The sequence below is a fragment of the Salvia miltiorrhiza genome, chromosome 8 (genome assembly GCF_028751815.1).
Source record: "Salvia miltiorrhiza cultivar Shanhuang (shh) chromosome 8, IMPLAD_Smil_shh, whole genome shotgun sequence".
In the NCBI taxonomy this organism is placed as follows: Eukaryota; Viridiplantae; Streptophyta; class Magnoliopsida; order Lamiales; family Lamiaceae; genus Salvia; species Salvia miltiorrhiza.
Window position 1 is genome coordinate 12626511 of NC_080394.1, and position 22787 is coordinate 12649297.

The 22787-nt window shown below is 36.2% G+C and overlaps 2 protein-coding genes across 4 annotated transcripts; one reads left to right on the plus strand and one right to left on the minus strand.

Annotated features, from left to right (window-relative positions):
* Positions 1–4407: 4407 nt before the first annotated feature.
* Positions 4408–9627, minus strand: LOC131001088 (enoyl-CoA delta isomerase 2, peroxisomal-like). Of its 3 annotated transcripts, none has more exons than XM_057927293.1 (2): positions 8600–9627; positions 4408–4957 (listed from the first exon to the last, which is right to left on the minus strand). In XM_057927293.1, the coding sequence occupies exon 1, from the start codon at positions 9345–9347 to the stop codon at positions 8604–8606; it is 744 nt and encodes a 247-aa protein (XP_057783276.1). In that variant the 5' UTR covers positions 9348–9627; the 3' UTR covers positions 4408–4957; positions 8600–8603. The 3 variants fall into 3 exon arrangements, with proteins under 3 accessions (XP_057783276.1, XP_057783277.1, XP_057783275.1); XM_057927294.1 differs by having other exon boundaries at positions 4408–4961; XM_057927292.1 differs by lacking the exon at positions 4408–4957 and adding an exon at positions 7317–7656.
* A 9139-nt stretch (positions 9628–18766) lies between these two features.
* Positions 18767–20329, plus strand: LOC130998089 (uncharacterized). Its single transcript, XM_057923522.1, has one exon. The coding sequence runs from the start codon at positions 18767–18769 to the stop codon at positions 20327–20329; it is 1563 nt and encodes a 520-aa protein (XP_057779505.1).
* Positions 20330–22787: the final 2458 nt, after the last annotated feature.

Here is a 22787-nt window from a genome sequence, read left to right on the forward strand (position 1 = left end):
TTCTAAATTTATATTTATATTCAAAATATTTATTATTTTTTAAAAATAAATTATTTCGTTCAAAATAATAAATATATTAATTATTTTCGTATAACAAACATAGTTAATTAGATATTTAATACAATTATTATTAATTTTGGTATATAAATATAAGTAGTACAAACTAATAATTTACATTTTTCAATCTAAATCATTTAACGAATTTGTTCACGAGTTAACGAGACGAATACTACCAAGGTCAAGTTTGGTTTCATTATTTATCGAACTTCTCTAAACGAACTTAAACGAGTTCTAAATAGTTTGCGAGCGTCTTGGTTTGTTTATATATATAGGAGGGCTACGGTATAAACACTTCTTAACATATAAAATATGAACTAGCTAAAATGTGTGAATTCTATGTAGAACACGAATGAATTTGTTGTGTAAATGTATGAATTGCGAAAAATAATTTTTTTGCTACCTATGGGATTCGAACTCGGGACCATGAATTCATCCAACAAGGTGATGAATCAACCGTAGATCTTGATGATCTAAAGGTTGAAAATGGTCCCTATTTTATATTTTAAAATGTGTTTTTAGTTTAGTCCACCGCTATATATATATGGTTATATAGGGGTGGGCTACCGTGAGAGCACATCTTAAAATAAGAAATAAAAGCAATTTTTAATGTACGAATTTTATAAAACACGTATGAATTCGTTGTATAAAGGTATGAATTGTGAAAAATAAATTTTTACTACCTTTGGGATTCGAACTCAGGACCATAAATCTATCAAACAGGATTACAAATCAACCATAAATCTTGATGATCTAAGAGCTGAAAATGATTCTTATTTTATATCTTAAGAAATGTTCTTATTTTAGCCCTTCCCTGGTTATATATATATATATATATATATATATATATATATATATATAAATATATAGATAAACTTTCGACAAATTCTCATTTTGCAAACGAACTTTAAAATCTTTATTAAACTACTGAACTATTAATTTTTTCTCGTTTTGCATATTTACCTAATTTTCGTCATGGCGAAATGATATAATTATACTCACTTTGCATAAATATGCTCACATGTCATAAATATGATCATGTGGAAAAAAAGAACCAACGTCATATTGTACAGTTGGATGGAAACAACGCCGTTGTAGGCCTAAAGTTTGGTCGAAAAATGAACGAGTATGCAAAGTGATATAGAATTAATAGTTTACTAATTTTAATAAAGATTTTAAAGATTGTGCACAAAATGAGAATTTATTGAAAGTTCAGTAATTTATATGCAATTAACCCCCCCCCCCCCCACACACACACACACACACATATATATATATATATATATATATATATATATATATATATATATATATGGGAGGGCTAGAATAAAAACACTCTTAAGTGTATAAAATATAAATGATTTTTAGCCCTTAGATCATCAAGATCTACGGTTGATTCGTAACCCTTTTGGATGAATTCGTGGTCCTGGGTTCGAATCCCAAAGGTAGCAAAAATTTATTTTTCACAATTCGTAACCATGTTGGATGAATTCGTAACCTTGTTAGATAAAATTCGTACATTAAAAAACGTTTATATTTATATTTTAAGAAGTGTTTTTACTGTAGCTCTCCCATATATATATATATATATATATATATATATATATAGGAATGACATCATATAGTACCCACCCAAGCTTTAGGTAGTATGTATTACCAATTTTGGACCACACATTTTGTCCATGTGGCTCACCAATATTGTGACACGTGGCAGAGGGTTTCTAAGGAAAAATCCGTGCAGGGGTAAATCGGAATAAAATTTTCAAATATATAAAAAAAAGTTAAATTTTTTGGATTTTCTGAAAATGACATGTTTTAGTGCATACGTTTTCAAACAAATATGCATAACATTGTACCCAAAAATGCAATGCATTTTGCTATCGATCATGTATTTCTCGCCACGACCCCACCCACCCTCTCCCGATCATTTTTCTTAATTTTGTAAAAAAAAATTGCACACAAAAATTCATATGTATAAATATAAATATGCATAATATTGCATACAAAAAATTCGACCGGGGGTTGAGAGGGTGGGTGGCGAGAAATACTTAATCAATTGCAAAATGCAATGTATTTTTATGTACGATGTTATGCATTTTATTAGACAAAATTATGTAATTTTGTGTGTAAAGTTACGGAAAAAAAAATGATGGGGGTGGGTGGAGGTGGGATGGATGGGGGGTCAGCGGGAAAAAAATGTCTAATCGATCGTAAAATGCAATGCATTTTTATACATAATGTAATGTATTTTTGTGTGTTATATTATGTATTTTGTATAAAAAATTATGGATAAAAAATGTGTTTTTTTTTTGAAAGGATGGATAAAAAATGTGTTAGTTTCAAAAGATAAAAACAAAATTAAAAAGTGATGATGTCGTCATTGAAGTTATGATGTCGTCAAATAACAAATCCGTATAAACAAATGGATTCCCCCCACCACCCCAACCAAAAAAAAAAGTAATCGTAATTTGTGATTAACAAAAATGGCAAATCGATGTGGTCCATTTAGGTTTGAGACCAAAAACCGCATCTATCAAGCAAGGACGGTAAATTTTCAAAAATAGTAAGAATATTTTTATAATTTTATATTAAAAGAAATACTATGATTTTAACTTCTTCATTATTGTATTGAGCTATTATTTTATACTATAATTAGTTTTTGTATTAAGACGTTTTAAAAAAAATGAACAAATAATTAATTTATGCATATCATGCTTGAATTGGATTATAGAGATTTATTTTTTGAATTTGATATTAAAAGTTACTTTACCTTAAAAAGTTTTATGAGATTTTGGCAAATAAAATCACGAACTATTTCGAATTTGTAATTTTAACGTGACTTTTGAGTGTGATGAATTAATCACTATTTTCTTCAATTTTTGCAATTTCATTCCCCATTTTTTTTTTCGAACGCCAGAGTATTAAATTGGAGCTTACGTGGATTAGCAAACTACATCGTAACATGAATATTACGTGGAGAACTAATCCACATAAACTTCAAGTCAATAATCCGATGATCGTAAAAAATCGAGGGGACGAAATTGTAAAAATTGAAAATACGGTGATTTAATTTGCCACATTTCAAAAGTCACGTTGATTTTTTGAAGTTGTTTTGTATGAATTGAAAATCTATTTGAAATGTAATTTTTGTAATTTAAATAATATTATAATTGTGTTGATGATTATTTTTTTATCTTTCATTTAATTTAATTTATTTTTTATTTTTTATTTAATTATTAATTTTATTTTAAAAAAATTGAACCCCTAAGTCGAAACCCACAAAAACGACAAAAGTGACCGATATCTCAATTTGTTACTCTATATATATATATGAGCAAAAAGCCAAAAAAAAAAATTGATAGTCATTAACATGTAATTATACTCCCTCCGTCCCATGAAGCATGACACACTTCTTTTCAGCACGGGAATTAAGAAATTGGTATTTTGTGTGTGAAGTGTGGTAGGAGAAAAAATGAAAATGTGAATAAATGATAATTTTTTTGCCATTTTTAGAAACGTGTCATGCTTCGTGGGACAGACCAAAAAGGAACTTGTATCATGCTTCGTTGGACGGAGGGAGTATTATTTTTAAATTATAGTATAATCGAATTTTGACTTTTGACCAACACTATTATTTTGATCAATTAATACATAAACTTTAAACCTTTTGAAATTCAATCGGAACTAAAATTCTAAATACATCTTTTGGCTTTATATATAGTGGCAATTATCACATATAGCCACTATATATAAAGCCAAGAATTGGGTGGCATTATATATAGTGGCAATTATCACATATACCCATCTTTGTTAAAAATATAAGTTTTATAACCCTAATTTATAATAAATAAGTTATATAGGCATTTTATGTTTAAAAAACTATAACATCTTTTGGCTTTTTGTATCTTTATTTAACATTTTACATTATATTTTTATTTAACATTTTACATTGTATTTAACATTTTCTTCTCTACATATTATCTCTCTACATCAAAATTGCCTCCGACGAGTCGCCGCCACCGCGCCGTTACAGTCGTCGTTGTCGTACTCAATGGTGTACTCCATGACACCATTGAGTACTCAAAGTACTCGATCGTGTACACGATGGTGCCATCGAGTACACCATCAAGTAATGAAAAAAAATGAAGATGTGCCATCGAGTATACCATCGAGTAAATGATTTACAAAAAAGTCAAAGGGCATTATAGTCTTTTAAACTTAAAATGCCTATATACCTTATCTATTATAAAGTAGCGTTATAAAGCTTATGTTTTTATGAAATATGGCTATAATATACTCCCTCCCATTTTTATTGGATGTCATTTTATGATATTAGCTTATCGTTTATAGTTTTGATTATCAATATTTTTTTTTATCAGAAATAAGACAAATAAAACAGAATGAGGTAACAGAAGTACTGGAATACAGGCAGGAAACAATAGTAACAACTCAAGTTTCAAAAGACACCCGAAAACCAGCAAAAGAAAGCCTAAGAAAAAGCTGTCATGAACCAGCTCCTAAAATCCGAAGTAGATATCGACAACTTGTAAGTCGTCTTCCATCCCCAAAGCCTCGATTTAATCTCTGCAAACAACTTCTCTCCATTCCACTTGCCTTGATTGAATTTGCATTCGTTTCTCTCTTTCCATAAGACCCAAGTCGTGCAGATCCAAACTCCACGCAGGAAGCGCTTATCCTCCTTTTTCCCCAGATTTGTGAAGGCATTGTAATGATCTTTCACCTTACGATGCAAAGCCGTCTGCTTACCAAGCCAAAGAATGATCTTTTTCCAGAGATCGTCCGAATTTTGACAAGCAAAGAAGGTGTGTTTGATCGATTCTTCCTTCAACTTACACCAGTAACACCACACACACAAAGCCTCGAAGTTTTGGATTGGAACCTGTCTTTTCAGGAGATTATCACACGTTGGTAGCCTTCCTTTGAATAAATTATGTTGTGACAACTTATGGTATTTGTTGATGATTGATAACCGCCAAAAGTTGCATTTTGAAAAGAAGAAAAATGCTAGTAATAGGTAAGGGCTAAAATATGAGCATTTCTTAAGATATAAAATAAGAATCATTTTTAGCCCTTAGATCATCAAGATCTACGGTTGATTCGTAATCATGTTGGATGAATGTATGGTTCTGAGTTCGAATCTCAAAGGTAGCAAAAAATTATTTTTCACAATTCATACCTTTATACAGCGAATTCATACGTGTTCTACATAAAATTCATACATTAAAAATTGCTCTTATTTCTTATTTTAAGATGTGCTCTCACGGTAGCCCACTCATATATACCGTGAGAGCACATCTTAAAATAAGAAATAAGAGCAATTTTTAATGTATGAATATATATTTTAATAGCAAAATTATCAATTTCATTCTTCAGCAACCCCTAATACTCCCCACGTCCTATTGATAATGGCTCATTACAGTTCTACACGATTATTAATAATAATAGAAATTAAATGACAAAAAATGATAGAAAATGGTGGAGCCCACAACTTTTTGTGAGATAATGTGATTTCCTTTTTTAGAACACATCATTATTAATGGAACAGACGAAAAAGGAAAATGAATCATTATCAATGGGACGAAGGAGGTATAATTTACCTCATTTGTACTATATAAGAACGGCGTGTAATGTTTAGTTTATCAACATATAATTCAATGCATTTCTATTTTTATTTTCTTGATAAATTACGTAGAAAAAAAATTAAAAACCGCGCAAGTTATCAAAAAGCAGCATGGACCTTAGTTTTGTTTTTTCTTCTTTTTTGAGAGGGACTTTGGACCATAGTTTTCAGTTTTCACAAACGTCTCTCTTTGAAACTCTGATCGGAAAAAGATATTATCCTGGTCCACCGTATTTAATATTATTATTATCCAATGTGTGCAAAATAAGTTTTTAATTTCAATAGGCAAAAGATATTCTAAGATTTAAGCAAATAAACCATACCAAATTAGTTTCACTAATTTTAGAAAAAGAGGAATTACTATATATTCGTGTTTATTTCATAATAATTCAAATGATAACTCTATACATACCTATTATGTATAAACATAATACGATATTTTATTAAATCATTATTAATTGAAATATAATTTTATATATTCAACTTTGGACAACATTTTTAAAATTAATTTTAAATTTTAAATTTCAAATTTTAAAATGCATCTCTTTCTTTAATAATTAAAGATTTGCGCGGGCACATATATATATATATATATTAATTATACTATATTTGATTAATTAAATACTAGTAATATGCATTGATTTGCTTTTGATACATTGATTTGATTTGATTTAAATAGTGAATATATATTGTGTCATAAAATATTTAAATAGTGACTTGACTTTGTTTTGGATATGTATACACAAATCGAATATCACGATATCAATTTGTATTCACGAAACTATCGAACTTTTCAATTTAGTATTCGTTTATTAGTCGAATACTACTTTCTCCGTCTCACTGTATCTGAGACTCTTTCTATTTAAGACGTTCCATTATAAGTGAGACTCTTTTTTTTTTTGGTAAAGATTTTACCCTTTAAATACATTTTCACTTTTTCACCTACAAACAAAATACATTTTTCTTAATTTCCGTGTTAAAAAAAAAGTCTCACATACAGTGGGACGGAGGGAGTACTTACTTGTATTCTATTTGATTCGCTTATCGAAGTATTTGTGATAACAGTGAAAAACTAATATTTAATTATTTAATTTATTTTTTTAATGAAAGAATATCATTCAATTATTCGATTATTCAATTATTCAATTATTGAATTCGATTCAAATTATGCAATTCAAAATTTTGATTTGTATAATATTATAAATAATGTAATACTACGTCGGTATATTAATATACATTTAATTAGATATTTATGTAAAAATGTAAGTTTATTGTTAGTAACAACATATAATTAAACATAAAGATGTAAAATGACTAACTTCAGTTAGATCAATACAAAATATACTCCCACCGTCCGTAATAAGTATGCTTATGTGCTTTTATCACGAATTTTAGTGGATAAAAAATTTCATATTAAAGTTTAGTGTGTGTGGACGGTGGAGTAATATTCAAACTAGAGTGTCTATAAATTTAATGGATATACCGAAAAAGAAGAGTTCGCACATTTAAGGGACATACTGAAAAAGAAAAAAGAAAAAAAGTAATATGGATTGGGTGAGATTAGTAATGTATTTTAGTGTTTGATAGATTAAGATTAAAATCTAGATAACATGAATTAGTTGTTTGATAATTTAGATGAAAATGTAGACTAAATATACAAATTACAATTCTAACCTTATATACATTTAAATTGTTAAATTAAAAAAAAATCTTATTTTCATATATAATAAAATCAATTTGGTATTATATAAATAATAGTATCTTATCTTATTTTAACTAAAAAACTAAAAAAGTCACCCCACCCGCCCCCACCCCCTCGTCTTTCTCTCTGACTGGAAGGCTGAAGCCTGGAAGCACCGCTCACCCCATGCCCTCTTTTATCACCCAACTATTATCTTATTTCTACCCCACTGAAACCCAATCCCATCGTCCTCTTCTTGAACATGCCTCTATGCCCACTGAAAAATCGAAAAACTTCATTTATCAGCCCTCTCGTTGCCTGCAGCCCGTCGCCTCCAACACCCAATATACAAGAAATTGCAAAAATAGGGAAATTTCATCAATTCAAAAAAAGAATCGTTTTTAATTTTTTTTTACAAAACTTCCGGCGAACGAAGAGCACACGAAGCCGTCGATACCAGTAATGTCGACGCGTTTTTCATACTCTTTTGTGTTTCATTACAGACGACAGAGAGAAATCGAATTGAAAAATTAACCCACATCATACTATTTCAAATTTTCAACATAAAACCCTAATTTCAGAGCTACCACTAGAATCGTTCCTTCATCGGAATGTATGCCATCGCACAAAAAAGTAGAGAGAAGAGAAAACGGCTTACCAGATCGGCGATGAATGAAGAACAAATTCGCCGTCAATAAAAGAGGAACCGAATTTTATGTACAAAATTGGGAGGGCAAATTCGGAATCCAAAATTTTAAACGAGAATACTGTAGCATAAATGTGACTGACCCCCACCGTGGGGTACACAATCGAGGTGAACAGTAGTTTAGCAGCGGGCTTTCCCTTTTCATCGGGCCCCATCGTTAAATTGCATATGCTATGAAAAAACGCTACTTAATTAAACAAACACGCTTAAATTAACCTATCAAACACAGACACAGTAGTCAGACTTGGAATTAGGCGTCGCCAATTTGAATCATTTTTTTTTTCTTTCATTGAAATTTATTAACTTAATCCATAACTTATCAATAAATAACTTTCCTTTTCCTCACAAAAAAGGAAAAAGAAAAACCAAAACAGTGCTGACTGTTGTGCACAGAAATAAGACGAAAACAAAAAATCAAAAACCCAATCAAACTAATCAATAATAATCATATATAAGTTGAAAAATATAATAAGCATTCAGTTTGAGGAAATTCTTAGTTTTAAATAAGTTTTACCTGGTCAAAGCTTAGACGGCATGACGGCCTTCTCTTCCAACCCTAACAAACTGCATACATCTGGATACAGGGACTTCCTGATCTCGGCGTACGCTTCGCCGCTCCACTCCTTCTTCCCCAGCTCCTCCGCCGTTCGCACCGCTGCCGCCGCCACGTCCTCTGCGCTATCATACGCCGCATCGACAATCCCCATCCGCACCGCCGCCTCTGCATCGACCTTCGCCGCACGGAGCGCCAGCTCCCGCCGCGCAGCGCTGGAGCCGACTTTCTCCTTGATCAGAGCTGTGAAGTAATCCGGCAGGCTCATGCCGATATCGAGCTCGCTCAGGTACAGCACCGCTCTCGATTTCTTCATCACGACGTAGTCGTGACTCATTGCGAGGATCAGCCCTGCCGCCGCCGCGTGCCCCGTGACAGCCGCGACCGTCGGCATAGGGAGGGAGAGGAGGTCGGCGACGACGCCTCGAAACAGATCTACCATGTTGAGGAGCTCTGCCCCCGCAGCATCGGCAGAGCCGGCGGCCGCGCCGACGGCCTGCGCGTGGCGGAGGTCGAAGCCGTTGGAGAAGAATCGGCCTTCGGCTTGAGTGATGAGCGCCGATCCCGGGACGGCTTGCGATCTGACTTCAGCTAGCGCCGCGCGGATGGCGGCGATGAGTGGCGGGTTTAGGCGGTGCTCCTGGTCTTTCTTGGTGGCGCCGGTTAGCGTGAGGAAGAAGATACTGCCGCGCTTCTCTAACGTGCACATGGTGAGCGTAGGAATAAGGGAGGATGAGGAGATAGAAATAAAAGTTGCGCAAAACAAGGAATTTCGAGAAGGGTAAACAGCTAGCGTACCTGTTTTATTTTGTACAAATATATACGTGGATGGGACCAATTAGAATAAATAAATCAAAGAGTTGGACATGTGGATGTCATGTAATAATCTCTTATAATAAGAAAATGTCAAAATATTGCAAGTTGAAATGTCACTTGAGGATTTATTCATAGGTGGAAATTGAAATTAATTATTTTTATTAAGGCTATATAAAAACTACTCATTCCGTCCCCTAAATAACTTCCTAAATGAAAACGGCGCGAATTTAAGAAAATAATTGTTAAGTACTTTCTCCGTCCCACGAATCTTGACACGTTTTGTAGATTAGTGTTTTAAGTGTGTAGGTAATCAAGTATAAAGTGATAAAATAGGAGAAGGAATGTAATAAAAGTGATAAAATAGGAGAGAGAATGTAATAATTATTACCTTATTTGGAAATGTGTCAAGATTTGTGGGACGGCCCAAAAAGGCATACGTGTCAAGATTCGTGGGACGGATGGAGTATATTAATAGTGAAAAGAAATATTATACTAATTGATATTGAAAGTGGTGAAAATGTATTATAACTAGAGCATCCACAGTGGGGATGCTGACGCCTGGCCGCATGCCCTCTTCCCCCAATGCCGCGCCATCTCCCTCTACGCCCAACCCCCCACTTCCGCGCTTGGCGCATAGTGCAGAACGATTGAGAGCGTTATATACATAGCCTAATTACAGATTTTTCGCCCATTTAATTAAAAAAAATTGTCGTTTTTCGACCGTTGAGGTCAGATTTTTTTTTTGGTTTCCTTTTTTCATTTCAGCCGTTCAACGGTTACTTTACCTTTTTTTTTCTTTTTTTTCTGTTAATTCCTCTCCCTATAAATACTACATGTCCATTCACTTCTCTACCATTTTTTCTCTACAATTTCTTCTATATTCAATAATCAAACAGTATGTCATCCTCAAACAATTCCTCCAACAATTCTTCGCCATTCAACGAAAAAGTACCCGACCAAAATCATCTTCAATTTTCTGATCCAAATGTCAATCCCAAATTATTTTCATGCATCTTGCTTCCATTTTATTGCAAGTGGCGAGTACTTTCAAATTGATCCTCCGCCTCAACCTAAGAAGAAGCGTAGATATATCCATCGTGATCGTGAAAGCGGTGGTGAGCATCTTTATCGGGATTATTTTTTCCCCAAGGTTGTGTACAGCCCACAATTTTTACGACGTCGTTTTCGTATGAGCCAGACGTTTTTTTTTGCGCATTGTGAATGTGCTGGAGGTCAATCCATACTTCCAACAACGCGACGACGTTTGTGGGCGCCCGGGTTTCTCGTCGATCCAGAAGTGCACAACAGCTATTCGACAACTGGCCTACGGTACTGTTGATGATTGTTGCGATGAATATCTCCGTATAGAAGAAACTACAGCGTTGAAGTGTTTGAAGAAATTTTGTAAAGCCGTTGTTCACATTTTTGGCGCAATGTATTTGAGGAGGCTGACCACCGCCGACTTCAAAGATTGCTTGCAATACACGAGGCGAAACACGGGTCCCAGGAATGTTGGAGAGCCTCGACTACATGCACTGGACTTGGAAGAATTGTCCAGTGGCTTGGCATGGCGCTTACACTCGAGGAGACCACGGTGAGCCCACTATTATACTTGAGGTCGTTGCTTCACAAGATCTTTGGATCTCGCACGCCTTCTTTAGAGTCGCAAGCTCGAACAACGACATCAACATGTTGAATCAATCGACACTTTTCAATGACGTTCTTTCGAGGTATGAGCCAACGGTTCACTTTGTGGCAAACAATGCCCATCATACTAGAGGCCACTACTTAACAGATGACATCTACCATGAGTAACCCGTATTCGTGAAGACCTTCGCATTTCCGAGTGATGAGAAGAAGCGAGGGTTTAAAGTGATGCAAGAAGCTGCAAGAAATGATGTTGAATGAGCTTTTGGTTTTCTTCAAGCTCGTTGGCATATTATCAAAGGTCAAGCTCGTTTATGGAAGAATGAGCACATGTGGACTATCATGTTTGCGTGCATCATATTGCACAATATGATAATCGAGGATGAAGGGGCGAGGGATCAAGTAGCGGGCCTCAAACAACGTTCAATACCGGAGCACCGCTGGAATTCGCCGCCTATATGGCCCGAAGTTCAAACATGCGAGATAATTGTTTGCACGCTTGCCTCAGAGATGATCTAGTCGAGCATGTGTGGGCGCGATTTGGTCCCGTTGGTCCATAGCTAATTGATTTCAATTTTTTGAAATTATTGTATTTTTTCTTATTTTTTATTTTTTAATGTAGTATTTGATTTTTATTTAATGAAATTTATGTTATTAAATATAGTGTTAAAATTAATTGAAAACAAATATTAAAATTAAATACAAATTATAAATCAAAATTTTAAGAGCCAAGGGATTGGCTATCCAATGTTGGGTGTTGGCTCAAAAGTGGTGAGGACCACTTTTAAGAGCAAAGGTTGGCTCTCCACTATGGATGCCCTTAGTATTGAAAATGGTGAAAAGTAAGAATAAATAAAATATTATTAATAGTGGACTAGTGGAGTAATGTCCCAAAATTGATATCAAGTTATTTGAAGGACGTTTCAAAAAGGAAAAATAGAAAGTTATTTAGGGGTCAGAGGGAGTATTTATTTTTATAAAAAACTACAATCCAACCGTGCCATGCACGGGGCACTGTCACCTCATTTGTTATTAAATTTAAGTCATTTGTCATTAAATTTAAGATAATTATTGTAATTTATTGATTATGATTAAACATAATTTATTTATAAAAAAAAACAAAAATTCAATTTCTTTTTCAATAATTCATATTATCTATATATGAAAAATTTCAATTTCAATTCTATAATCCATAATTATATTTTATTACTTCGTTCCACTATAAGTGGTTCAATTTTTTTTTTGGCACGGAAATTAAGACGAATGTGTAAATAGGTTGAAAGTGATAGGGTCTACACTTTTTTAAGGGTTAAAATTTTTCATTTATGAAAACATGCCACTTATAGTGGGATAACTCAAAATGGAATACATGCATGCCACTTTTAATGTGACGAAGAAAGTATTTTTATTTTTTTTCTTTATTAATTTGTTACTTTCTCCGTCCGACTTATCTTGCCATACTTCCCTTTTAGTTTGTCCAATTTATATTGACTCTTTTCAAAAAAAGTACTCCATCTGTCCCAATTCAATAGGTCATAAAACTTGGCCACATATGTTAAGAAGCGAATAGTTTAGAATAAAACATGAGATTTGAGGATATATTTGTCAAAAAAGTAGGATAGAGAAATGAAGATATTCTTTTTTAAATGGATATTGAGGTAATTATGTGTGGGCCACAATGAAATATAGGGTAAATAATGAGTTATGTAAGGCTTTTAATTAACTTTCAATTTTGGGAAGTGACCTATTAAATTGAGGCATCTAAATGAGGAAATGTAGCCTATTGAATTGAGATGAAGAGAGTATGTGTGGTCCATACCTTTTCTACATATATCAAATAAGTGGTCCTTACCCACTTTATACTTTTAACACCTTATTTTTAATCGTTGTGCCCAAAGCAAATGTGCCAAGATAAGTGAGACAAATGAAGTATTTAGTAATATAATTTTTATCTAGATCCAAACTATAGGGCCTTATTCAGAGGCCCTATAGTATATGCATATTCAGAGGCATTTAATGTTCGAAAGAGTATATGTTACAAGGCCTAACATTGCTTTAAGTCTTTTAATCAAAGGGTTGACGTGACATGAATGAATTTGAGTACGAACGCATGTTGTCCTTCAGTCAGTTTGCTATGTTAAATTGATGCTTCCATCAGCTTAGCATCGAGTGCATCAAAGTTCTTGTGCTCTGTGGCAAGGGCACAAACTCTGATCACCTCATTCGCATTGTTGATCCTTCAGGCTAGAATTTTCCCATCAGCCTGGGACTCCAGTTGGATCTTTAGCTAGGTCTAGTAGCCTTTGACTTCTCTAGTAAACTTCATCAGCTTAGAATACTTGTGACATTCATAAGCTATGTTTTAGTGATCACCAAGGTTCCATTATTGGGTTTTGACATTTCATCAAAACATAGAATTTTTCCAACATGATAGTATTTCAACTCTATGATATCTGGGGGACTTCTAATTGGAGAGAACTTACTGCACGTGGCTAATCATTGAGTGGTGATTATTGGCAACTTCAATTAATTAGTGATTCATATTTAATAAGAGTGTGTCATTTTGTTTGGATAGTTTCCATGTTCCATTTTCGCAGCGTTTTAAACGAGTGTATTTCATTAAGGCTTTATTTGCATAATTATGTCTAGGCAAGCTGGTGTTTCAGAATAGAAATGTTCATTTTGTGTTATAATTTGGAATGTTACACTATGGGTGATCAATGGTAGGTAGGGAGCTTTAGCTTCTCGTCTGATATTTCTAAGCTGTTGTGGCTTTGTGAGGAGTAAGATGACGCCACTGGTACATTAGCTTCCCCAAAACCAAAGCGTGATGTCCAAAAGGTTGTTCATGAATTTACTTGTTAACAAGTTCAATTTTCGCTTCCAAATTTTCACTTTGAAACGGTGGATTCTTGTAGTAGGTCTTGTAAAATTAAATGTATGATCGTAGTTTGTTCATGGAATAATTGTATGTCCTTCTCGGATCACACATGTCCACATAAATACTCCATTCGTCCCACGAATCTTGACACGTTTGGTTTCGGCACGAGAATTAAGGAGTTGTAGATTAATGTTTTAAGTGTGCAATTAATAAAGTATAAAAGTGATAAAGTAGGAAAGAAAATGTAATAAAAGTGATAAAGTAGGAGAGAGAATGTAATAATTATTACCTTATTTAGAAATGTGTCAAGATTCGTGGGACGGCTAAAAAAGGAATACGTGTCAAGATTCGTGGGACGGAGTGAGTATTTGCTATTCTGATTTCACTATGTCCAAGATAAATGTCTGCTACTTGTAATTCATTAGGTGCTAACTAAATTTTGAAATCTTTTATTCACTAGGTGTAACTTTATTTTGAAAGTTTTTTAAGAGAACTTTTTTTTTCATTCTCCAATTGTATCTTTTTTACATATGTTACATTTTTTTTTTGATAAATTAACAAGTAAATAAAGAAATAATAAGGATCGCGCCATTATAGACTCGAACCCTGGACCTCTACCTTGGACATTAATCACACTACTACTAGGTACATCTGCTACATACTTCCTCCGTCCACGAAATAAACTCCCAGTTGGGGTTCGGCACGGAGACTAAGAAAGCTGAAAAATGTGGTGTAAAGGTGGTGTAAAAGACTAAAAGGGTAGTGTTTATGTATTGTTATTACTTTTACTAATCTTTAACTAGCAATTTGATAATAATAATAATAATAATAATAAGGATAATAAGGATAATAATAATAATAATAATAATAATAATAATAATAAGGATAATAATAATAATAAGAATTATTAAAATGCGATTTTATATAAAAAAGGGAAAAGGAAAAAAGAACAAAGAAACCCTAGAAAGCACAAAAAAGCAGACTTAGGGCCGAGCCTCATTAAAACTTTTTCATGGAAAACCCCGTGGGAAAAACCAGGAAAGGAAAAAGAGTTCTCGTCAAAAGACAAAAACTACGACCAGAAGAGCGGAAAGGAAAGTTTCTGAAACTCCGGCCTAACCATCGTTTCAAAACAATCCCGGCTCAAACTAGTCACAACCGAAACAAGAACAAGCAAAGCAACAAAGATGATGTCCGGTGAGACGCTGTCGCCATCATCCAAGAAACAGAAAAAAAAGTTGAACCTCAGCCGGTTAGACGCCGTCGCTGAGTAAACCAAACCCATGTCCCCAAAAACACCAAGTGAGAAGAGATTTTTTCCGGTTATATGCCGTCGCCAAATCTCTCAGCAGAGACTACACACGAGATCGAACAGCAGCAAGTTGGAGATCTTCTTTGAGAACCCTACAGATCAAAAGACAGACGAGACAGAGGCCGGAAAGGTCGCCCCTGTCCCATGTCATCAATTCTTCATACGCACGCGACTATGAGTCGCCATATCCAAAGAAACCGCAATCTTAATATCCTCAATAGCAAAGGGCCACCACCCTTCGATCCGGGCATGGTTAGCCATAATATCCGCCACACTATTTCCTTCTCTATAAATATGCGAGATCTGAATTCGAAAAGTTGAAAGCCAATTTAAAGTCTGTTTCCAGAGCGGAAGAAAACGCCATGGAACATTCAGAGAACGAGATTGAAGAAGCTGGACAACATAAGACGAGTCTGCTTCAATCCAAAGCCAATGCCAACCACGAGAATTCGCAATTCGAACAGCATGGATGATCGCGAAAAGCTCCGCTTCAAAAGCGAACCCCGAACCCCCTTTATAGTGATAACAACCGCGAACCGCACCCCAGTTATCGCGGAACACACCGCCCGCGGCAATGCTCCCAGGTTTCCCAAGTGCCGAACCGTCAGTATTGACTTTAATCCACTGCCCCGCCGGTGGCCACCAGTGAACCTCAATCATCATAGGGGGCGAAACAGCGCGCATAGCGACCCCAATTTGCCTAAGCGCGCATAGCGACCCCAACAGCGCGCATAATAATAATAAGAATAATAACAATAGTAGTAGTAATAATAATAATAATAATAATAATAATAATAATAATAACAATAACAACACAATAATAATAATAATAATAAGGATAATAATAATATAATATAATAATAAGGATAATAATAATAATATAATAATAATAATAATAAAATAAAAAATAATAATAATAAAAATAAAAATAAAATAATAAGAAGAAGAAAGAAGAAAGAAGAAGAAGAAGAAGAAGAAGAAGAAGAAGAAAGAAGAATAAGAAAAGAAGAAGAATAAGGAATATTAAGAAGGAATAACAAAAATAATAATAATAATAATAAGAAGAAAAGTAATAATAATAATAATAATAATAATAATAACAACAACAATAAAAATAACAATAATAATAAAAAAATAGTAAGGATAATAATAATAATAAGGATAATAACAATAATAATAATAACAACAACAACAACAACAACAATAATAATAATAATAATAATAATAATAATAATAATAATAATAATATTTAGTTTAGAGGAGACTAATTACATAATTAATGGTGGAATAAAGTGGGCCCAATAGATAAAAGTGTAGTAAATTTAAAAGCAAGGGATGATATAATTGTCCAAAAAGCAGAGTATGAGTTTATTTCGTGGACAAATATTTAAGGGCAAGTAGGAGTTTATTTCGTGGACGGAGGGAGTACATTTTTTGTTGATAAATTAAACAAGCAGATCAAAAAATTTAAAGACCGCACAAAGGTGGACTCGAACCTAGGATCTCAGGTATTGTTCATTCATTATCATCCATCATGATATACAATACTATATATATTTTGCGCCGTTTGAGATCCTGAGGCAAAGTCGTACTATTTTATTATCTCATCATAAAAGTTTAGCAAGACAAAATAAGAAATCCCCATGTTGTTAGACCCCTCCCCCCTCCCAAAAGGCTAACCCTAGCAAAATGAAGACCTTTATTTATTCTAGGTCAAATTGTAAACTGGTATTTTTTTATTATTAAATTCATCTTCATAAGTTGGAGTAGATATCTTTCATAGAGTGATCAGGGCATAGTCTAGGATCTTCCCCCAAATAATGATGTCTAATTTTCCTAAACTTAGCACCTGAAAATTAAAATAACCAAAATACAATAACTTTTTTTTTTGTTCTTCCTTATGTTTATGTTCCTCTTCATGCGTCTATTTTAGATTAATGCTTCTTCTGCAAAATCACGTTCTTAAAATTTTGTTGGGGGCATATTGATGGAGTTATCAAGGTTATTTATCAGTATTTTTATTATTATATCGAGATGGAGTTATATGAATTATCTGTGAATTCACGTTCTTGATTTTTTTTGGGGGGGGGAGGGCTATAATGATGGAGTTGTTGGGGTTATTTATCAGTATTTTTAATATTAAATCAGGATTATAGTTATATAATTTACCTGTGAAAAATATTGTATGTATTATTAATGGCGTCTATAAGGGTAAAATAGTATAATTATAATTATTTTTTACTATTATTTTTTAAATAAAGGGCTATAGTGATAAAATTGAGGATTGTATTTAAAATTACCATTTATTTTAGGGAGATTCTATTCATAGCCCCCATTTTACTCTTTGTAGCATATCATTTAATAAAATATTAAAATGATTAATAATATACTATTTTATCCTTATAACCCCCAATTTAATTTACATGTAATTTAATCCCTAACCTTTAAAATATTAAGAGAAAACACACGCTGCATTGCAGCTCTGCTGTTAAAATTCTCTCTCTCTCAAATTGCATTTCTCTCTTGCTTTAGCACACACCGCTTCACAATTCGTTCAATTACGCTCCAGCTGCGCAATGGCAATGGCAATGTCTAAGGCTAGATCTCTCATGGTCGCAGCGGCGATTTTGACTGTCGTAGGAAACGTTGTGGCACAAGAGGCTCCAGTGCCAACTCCTGCATCCTTCGCGGGAGTGGCGGCAACATCATTCGCGGTCGACTACACTCTCGTCGTGGTGTCACTAGTGTTCGAATCTGCGCTCAGGATCTAAAATTTTACTGTATGTGTATTAGTGAGTGGTGTTTATAGAGCGATTGTAATTTAATTAGGGAATTATATGGGTGTTTGTGTAGACATGCTTCAATTTGTAGTGGAGTTTGAATTTTAGGTAAAGAAAAAAAAAACACTCTGGAATTTAACCAACATAATTTGCACCGCTCCGACATATGTCTCGACTTGACCATCCCCAGTAGAATCTGCACCGCCCTGAACTTGATCATCTTCACCCGATTGTTCTGCCCCATGATTAGATGGTACAACACCAAGGTCGAGTCCGCTTCGAGCCAGACCACAACGCATGAAGAAGCGGTAGTACTGTCCCCAAAACCCCGATCGCGGTCTTGTTCTGCTCGTCCAAAGATAAGCTGAAGATTGCGGAGTAATCGACGGCGGCGGCACCAGCTTTTGGAGAAGAAAAAGTTATAATTTTACTGACTTTTTAATCAGAGGCTATAAAAATGAAATAGTGTTTTTATTGATATTTTTAATATTTTAATAAATTATAGGCTATAAGAAGTAAAAATGAGGCTACCAATAGAATCACCTTTATTGTAATAGTTGACCTCTGTCCATAAATTTTTCCAGACGCTGCTTGGGTTTCTCCCTAGGGTTCTGAGAAAAGAGTCTTCGCGGCTTCTAGCGATAGTTTTTCCCTTCTACTGAGAGGAGAGCGTGCCTTCTTCAGTTTTGATCATGGATCCAGAAGAAATACAAAGATTGGTGAATCAACTCAAGCTGTCAGAGGAAGCAGATGATTCTACGGTGGCCCTCTCCGCCAGCCTTACGAATAATTTGCGCCTTCAGACAAAACTTTGCCTTGTTGGAAAGGTGTTTGCTAGCAAACAAGTCAATAGGGAGCTTTTACTCACTCAACTCCCAATTATTCTACAGACACAGTTAAGGGTCGATGTGGAGATTGTGGGACCAAACCTATTTATTGCTCAATTTACGTCGGGTTTGGATAAAAAACATGCTTTTTTAGATGGTCCTTGGCATTTCTTCCAGGATCTCCTATTGTTCGCTGAAATTGAAGGTTTTCAACACCCCTGTGAAGTCAAGTTTGAATCTTTCACAGGATGGATTCAGTGCCATAACCTGCCCCTGGCTTGTATGCACCCGGATGTGATTAGACGCATTGGAGAACAAATTGGTACTGTCAAAGAGATCGATTTGGGGGCAGGGGGCCTTTGTTTGGGAAAATTTGCAAGAGTTAGGGTTTCCTGGTCCCTAAATTTACCGCTAAAAAGATGTGTGCGCCTCCTCCCTGATGGTGAGATGGAGGGTGCCATTATATTACTGCTTTATGAAAAGTTGCCAAACTTTTGCTTTCGCTGCGGAAAAATTGGCCACCTTCTTCATTTCTGTGAGGAAGCGAGCTGTGGCGATCAAGAACTGAAGTTTGGAATGTGGATTTTGGCTCCTAGAGCCTACGAGGCTCGAAAGAAGACGACACATAACATGGTTTATATGACTGGGGAGTCGTCTCAAACCGAGCGGAGAAAGGTTGTCAATGAAAGTTCCCCTCGATTATCCCCAAGCTCACACAAGAAGGGGGATGAGAATGAAGATGAGGCAGCTTCAAGTGCTCAGGGATGCTTTGGAGGAAACTACAGAAACCCAAAGCATGTTTCGAGCCCTGCTATTTCGACTCCGGATGAGTCGCAGAACTGTGAGAAGATGCTGATAGAGATGACACAGGCTCTGGTTTCGGGGAGAGGCGGACAAAGAGGGAATAAAGAGGGAGAGGGTGAGGGACATAGGGGTCATAAGAAGGAGGAGGGAAAAGTGGAAAAAATGGATGGGGTGAAGAAGGGTGAGGGAGAGAAGGGGGAGGTGCATAAGGATGATACTTATGAAGGGATTGGAGGGGTGGAAGTTAAGGGAAAGGGCGTGGCAACAGTAGGGGAAAAAAGTGGAGGCAAGAAGGGGACTCCCCCAAAAATGGGAGGCTGGAAGAAACGGGCTAGGAAGGAGGATGTTTCGAGGAGGGGATTAGGAGGAAGAGGAGGCCGGGGTGGGCGAGGGATGAGCCCGAGCACTGAGGGAGTGGAAAGGGGAGCTGTTGGAGGAAGAGGGAGGGGAGGAGGCGAGCCTACTGGTCAGACTGCTAGTGAGGACCTGGGCAAGAAAAGAAAAGGGGATCCCGAGTTTGAGACGGAAGTGCTGATCCCCTGTTCCAAACAACCACGTCTCGACAATAGTTACATCTTGACACCAACGGCGGAGGCTGCCGAGCAGCCCCGCCGAGTCCAATGAGTTGCATTGTGTGGAATGCCCGTGGGTTGGGTACACCCCGGGCATTCCAAGAGCTTCGCCGCCTAGTGGCGGGCGAGAACCCATGGTTGCTTTTTATTTCGGAAACAAAGACTCGAGATCGGAAGTGTGAGCGATGGAAGTTTATTTTAGACTTTGAGGGACATTTTACTGTCAATCCCTCGGGGTCAAGTGGGGGATTAATGCTCTTCTGGAAACACCCTCTTCAGGTGGATATCAAGAGTTTTTCTAGCGGTCATATAGACTGCCGTGTTACTATGGATTCGAAAGTTTGGAGATTCACGGGGTTTTATGGCAACCCCGATTCCACACAACGACAACATTCTTGGGACTTGCTCAGACGCCTCGATGATGAAAGTCAGGCCAATACCCCTTGGATTGTTGGAGGAGATTTTAACGAGATTTTGTGTCAGAACGAGAAAAGAGGAGGACCGAAGAAACCTTGGGCTCAGATGATGCGTTTTCGCTCGGCTTTGGAATTTTGTGGTCTGAAAACCTTGAAGAACGACACTCCTTTCACTTGGAGCAACAAGAGGGATGGGGCTGCGCACGTCCAAGAGTTGCTCGATCGTTTCTTCATTAACGAACCGGGAGTTTTGGCGTTCGGCGAGAGAAGAGCGCGAGTGCTTGATAATTTCAGCTCTGATCATAGAGCTGTTTTTCTCCACTTGGTACATAAAGAGGGTGGTTCGTCAGCTGGGGGAGCTAAGCGATTTCATTTTGAGCAAAAATGGATGCTCGAGGATTCTTTTTCGGCGGACCTTTTGATGAACTGGCAGATGAGCGGAGGACAGTTGGTTCACCACCGTCTTGGCCACTGTCGAGAGTTTCTGAAAAAGTGGGTGGAATCTGATTTTAAACACCCGACGAAGAAGCTTACTGAGCTGCGAAAAAGAAGGGTTGCCCTTCTTAACAAACAAGCAACAATGGATGTGCGAGACGAGCTGCTTCAGATCAATAAAGTGATTGAACAAATGACGGAAGCGGAGGAGATACACTGGAAACAAAGATCAAGGGCGAATTGGCTAAGTTTCGGTGATCGTAATACTAAATATTTTCACTCTTTTGCCTCGGATCGAAAAAGGAAGAATAAGATTGATTTTTTGGTGGATCAGTTTGGGGAAAAGAAGAAACACGACAAGGACAAAGCTGATATCGTCCAGAATTTCTTTGAAACACTGTTTCGCACTAACTCTCCTACGGAGACTGATTTTGCGATGATCACCAAACATATTTCGCGATCCTTTGATGAGGCGGCTAAAGAAATTCTGGCAGCCCCGTTCACTAGTGAAGATGTGAGGAAAGCTATCAATCAAATGAATCCACATAAGGCTCCTGGCCCAGATGGATTCCCTCCAATCTTCTTCCAAAAGTATTGGACCGAGATTGGGAGTTCTATAACTAAGGAGGTGCTCATGATTCTTAATGAAGGGGTCAGTGTTCGAGATTGGAATAAAACGCTTATTGTCCTCATTCCAAAAGTGAAGAAGCCGGATAAAGTTAGAGATTTTCGGCCTATTAGCCTGTGTAACACCGTTTACAAAATTGTGACGAAAACTCTTGCGAATAGACTTCGAAGAGTTCTTGGGGAGGTCATCGATGAAACGCAGAGTGCTTTTGTTCCGGGAAGAATGATTTCCGACAATATTTTAGTGGGCTATGAATGTATGCACTGGTTACGGAATCAAAAGAAGGGTAAGCACGGGTTCGCAGCGGCAAAACTTGATATGAGCAAAGCGTACGATCGGGTTGAATGGGGTTTTTTACACAAGATCATGGAGGCGATGGGCTTCCCGGTTTTGATGACTAGGGTGATTATGGATTGTATCTCCACGGTGGAATTCTCTTTTGTGATTAACAGCAAGGTGTTCGGCTCCGTTTCTCCTTCTAGAGGCATTCGCCAGGGCTGTCCTCTCTCTCCTTTTCTTTTTGTTCTGTGTGCACAAGGCCTCTCTGCTATGCTTCAAGAATACGAAAGGGAGAAGTTTTTTGTTGGTCTCCATGTGGCGAAAGCTAGCCCACCTGTTTCCCACCTCTTCTTTGCGGATGACAGTCTCTTGTTCTTCAAGGCTAAAGAGAATGGTGCTAAAGCTATCCGTGAGATCCTGGAAAAATACTCCGTTGCTTCGGGACAAGTGGTGAACCTCGAAAAATCTGCCGTCAGTTTCAGCCCCTGTACTATTCGCCAAGATATTAAAGATGTGGTTCTATCTTTGGGGATTCAAGAAACGCAGGGCCATGCCGTGTATCTTGGGCTGCCTACTTTTATTATCCGGAAAAAGAAACTCCAGTTTGATTACATCCGAGAGAGGGTCTGCAAAAAATTGAGCTCATGGCATAACAAACTCTTCTCGGCTGGGGGCAAAGAGGTACTCCTTAAATCTGTTATTCAAGCAATTCCTACTTACACTATGAGCTGTTTTAAAGTTCCAGATGGTAT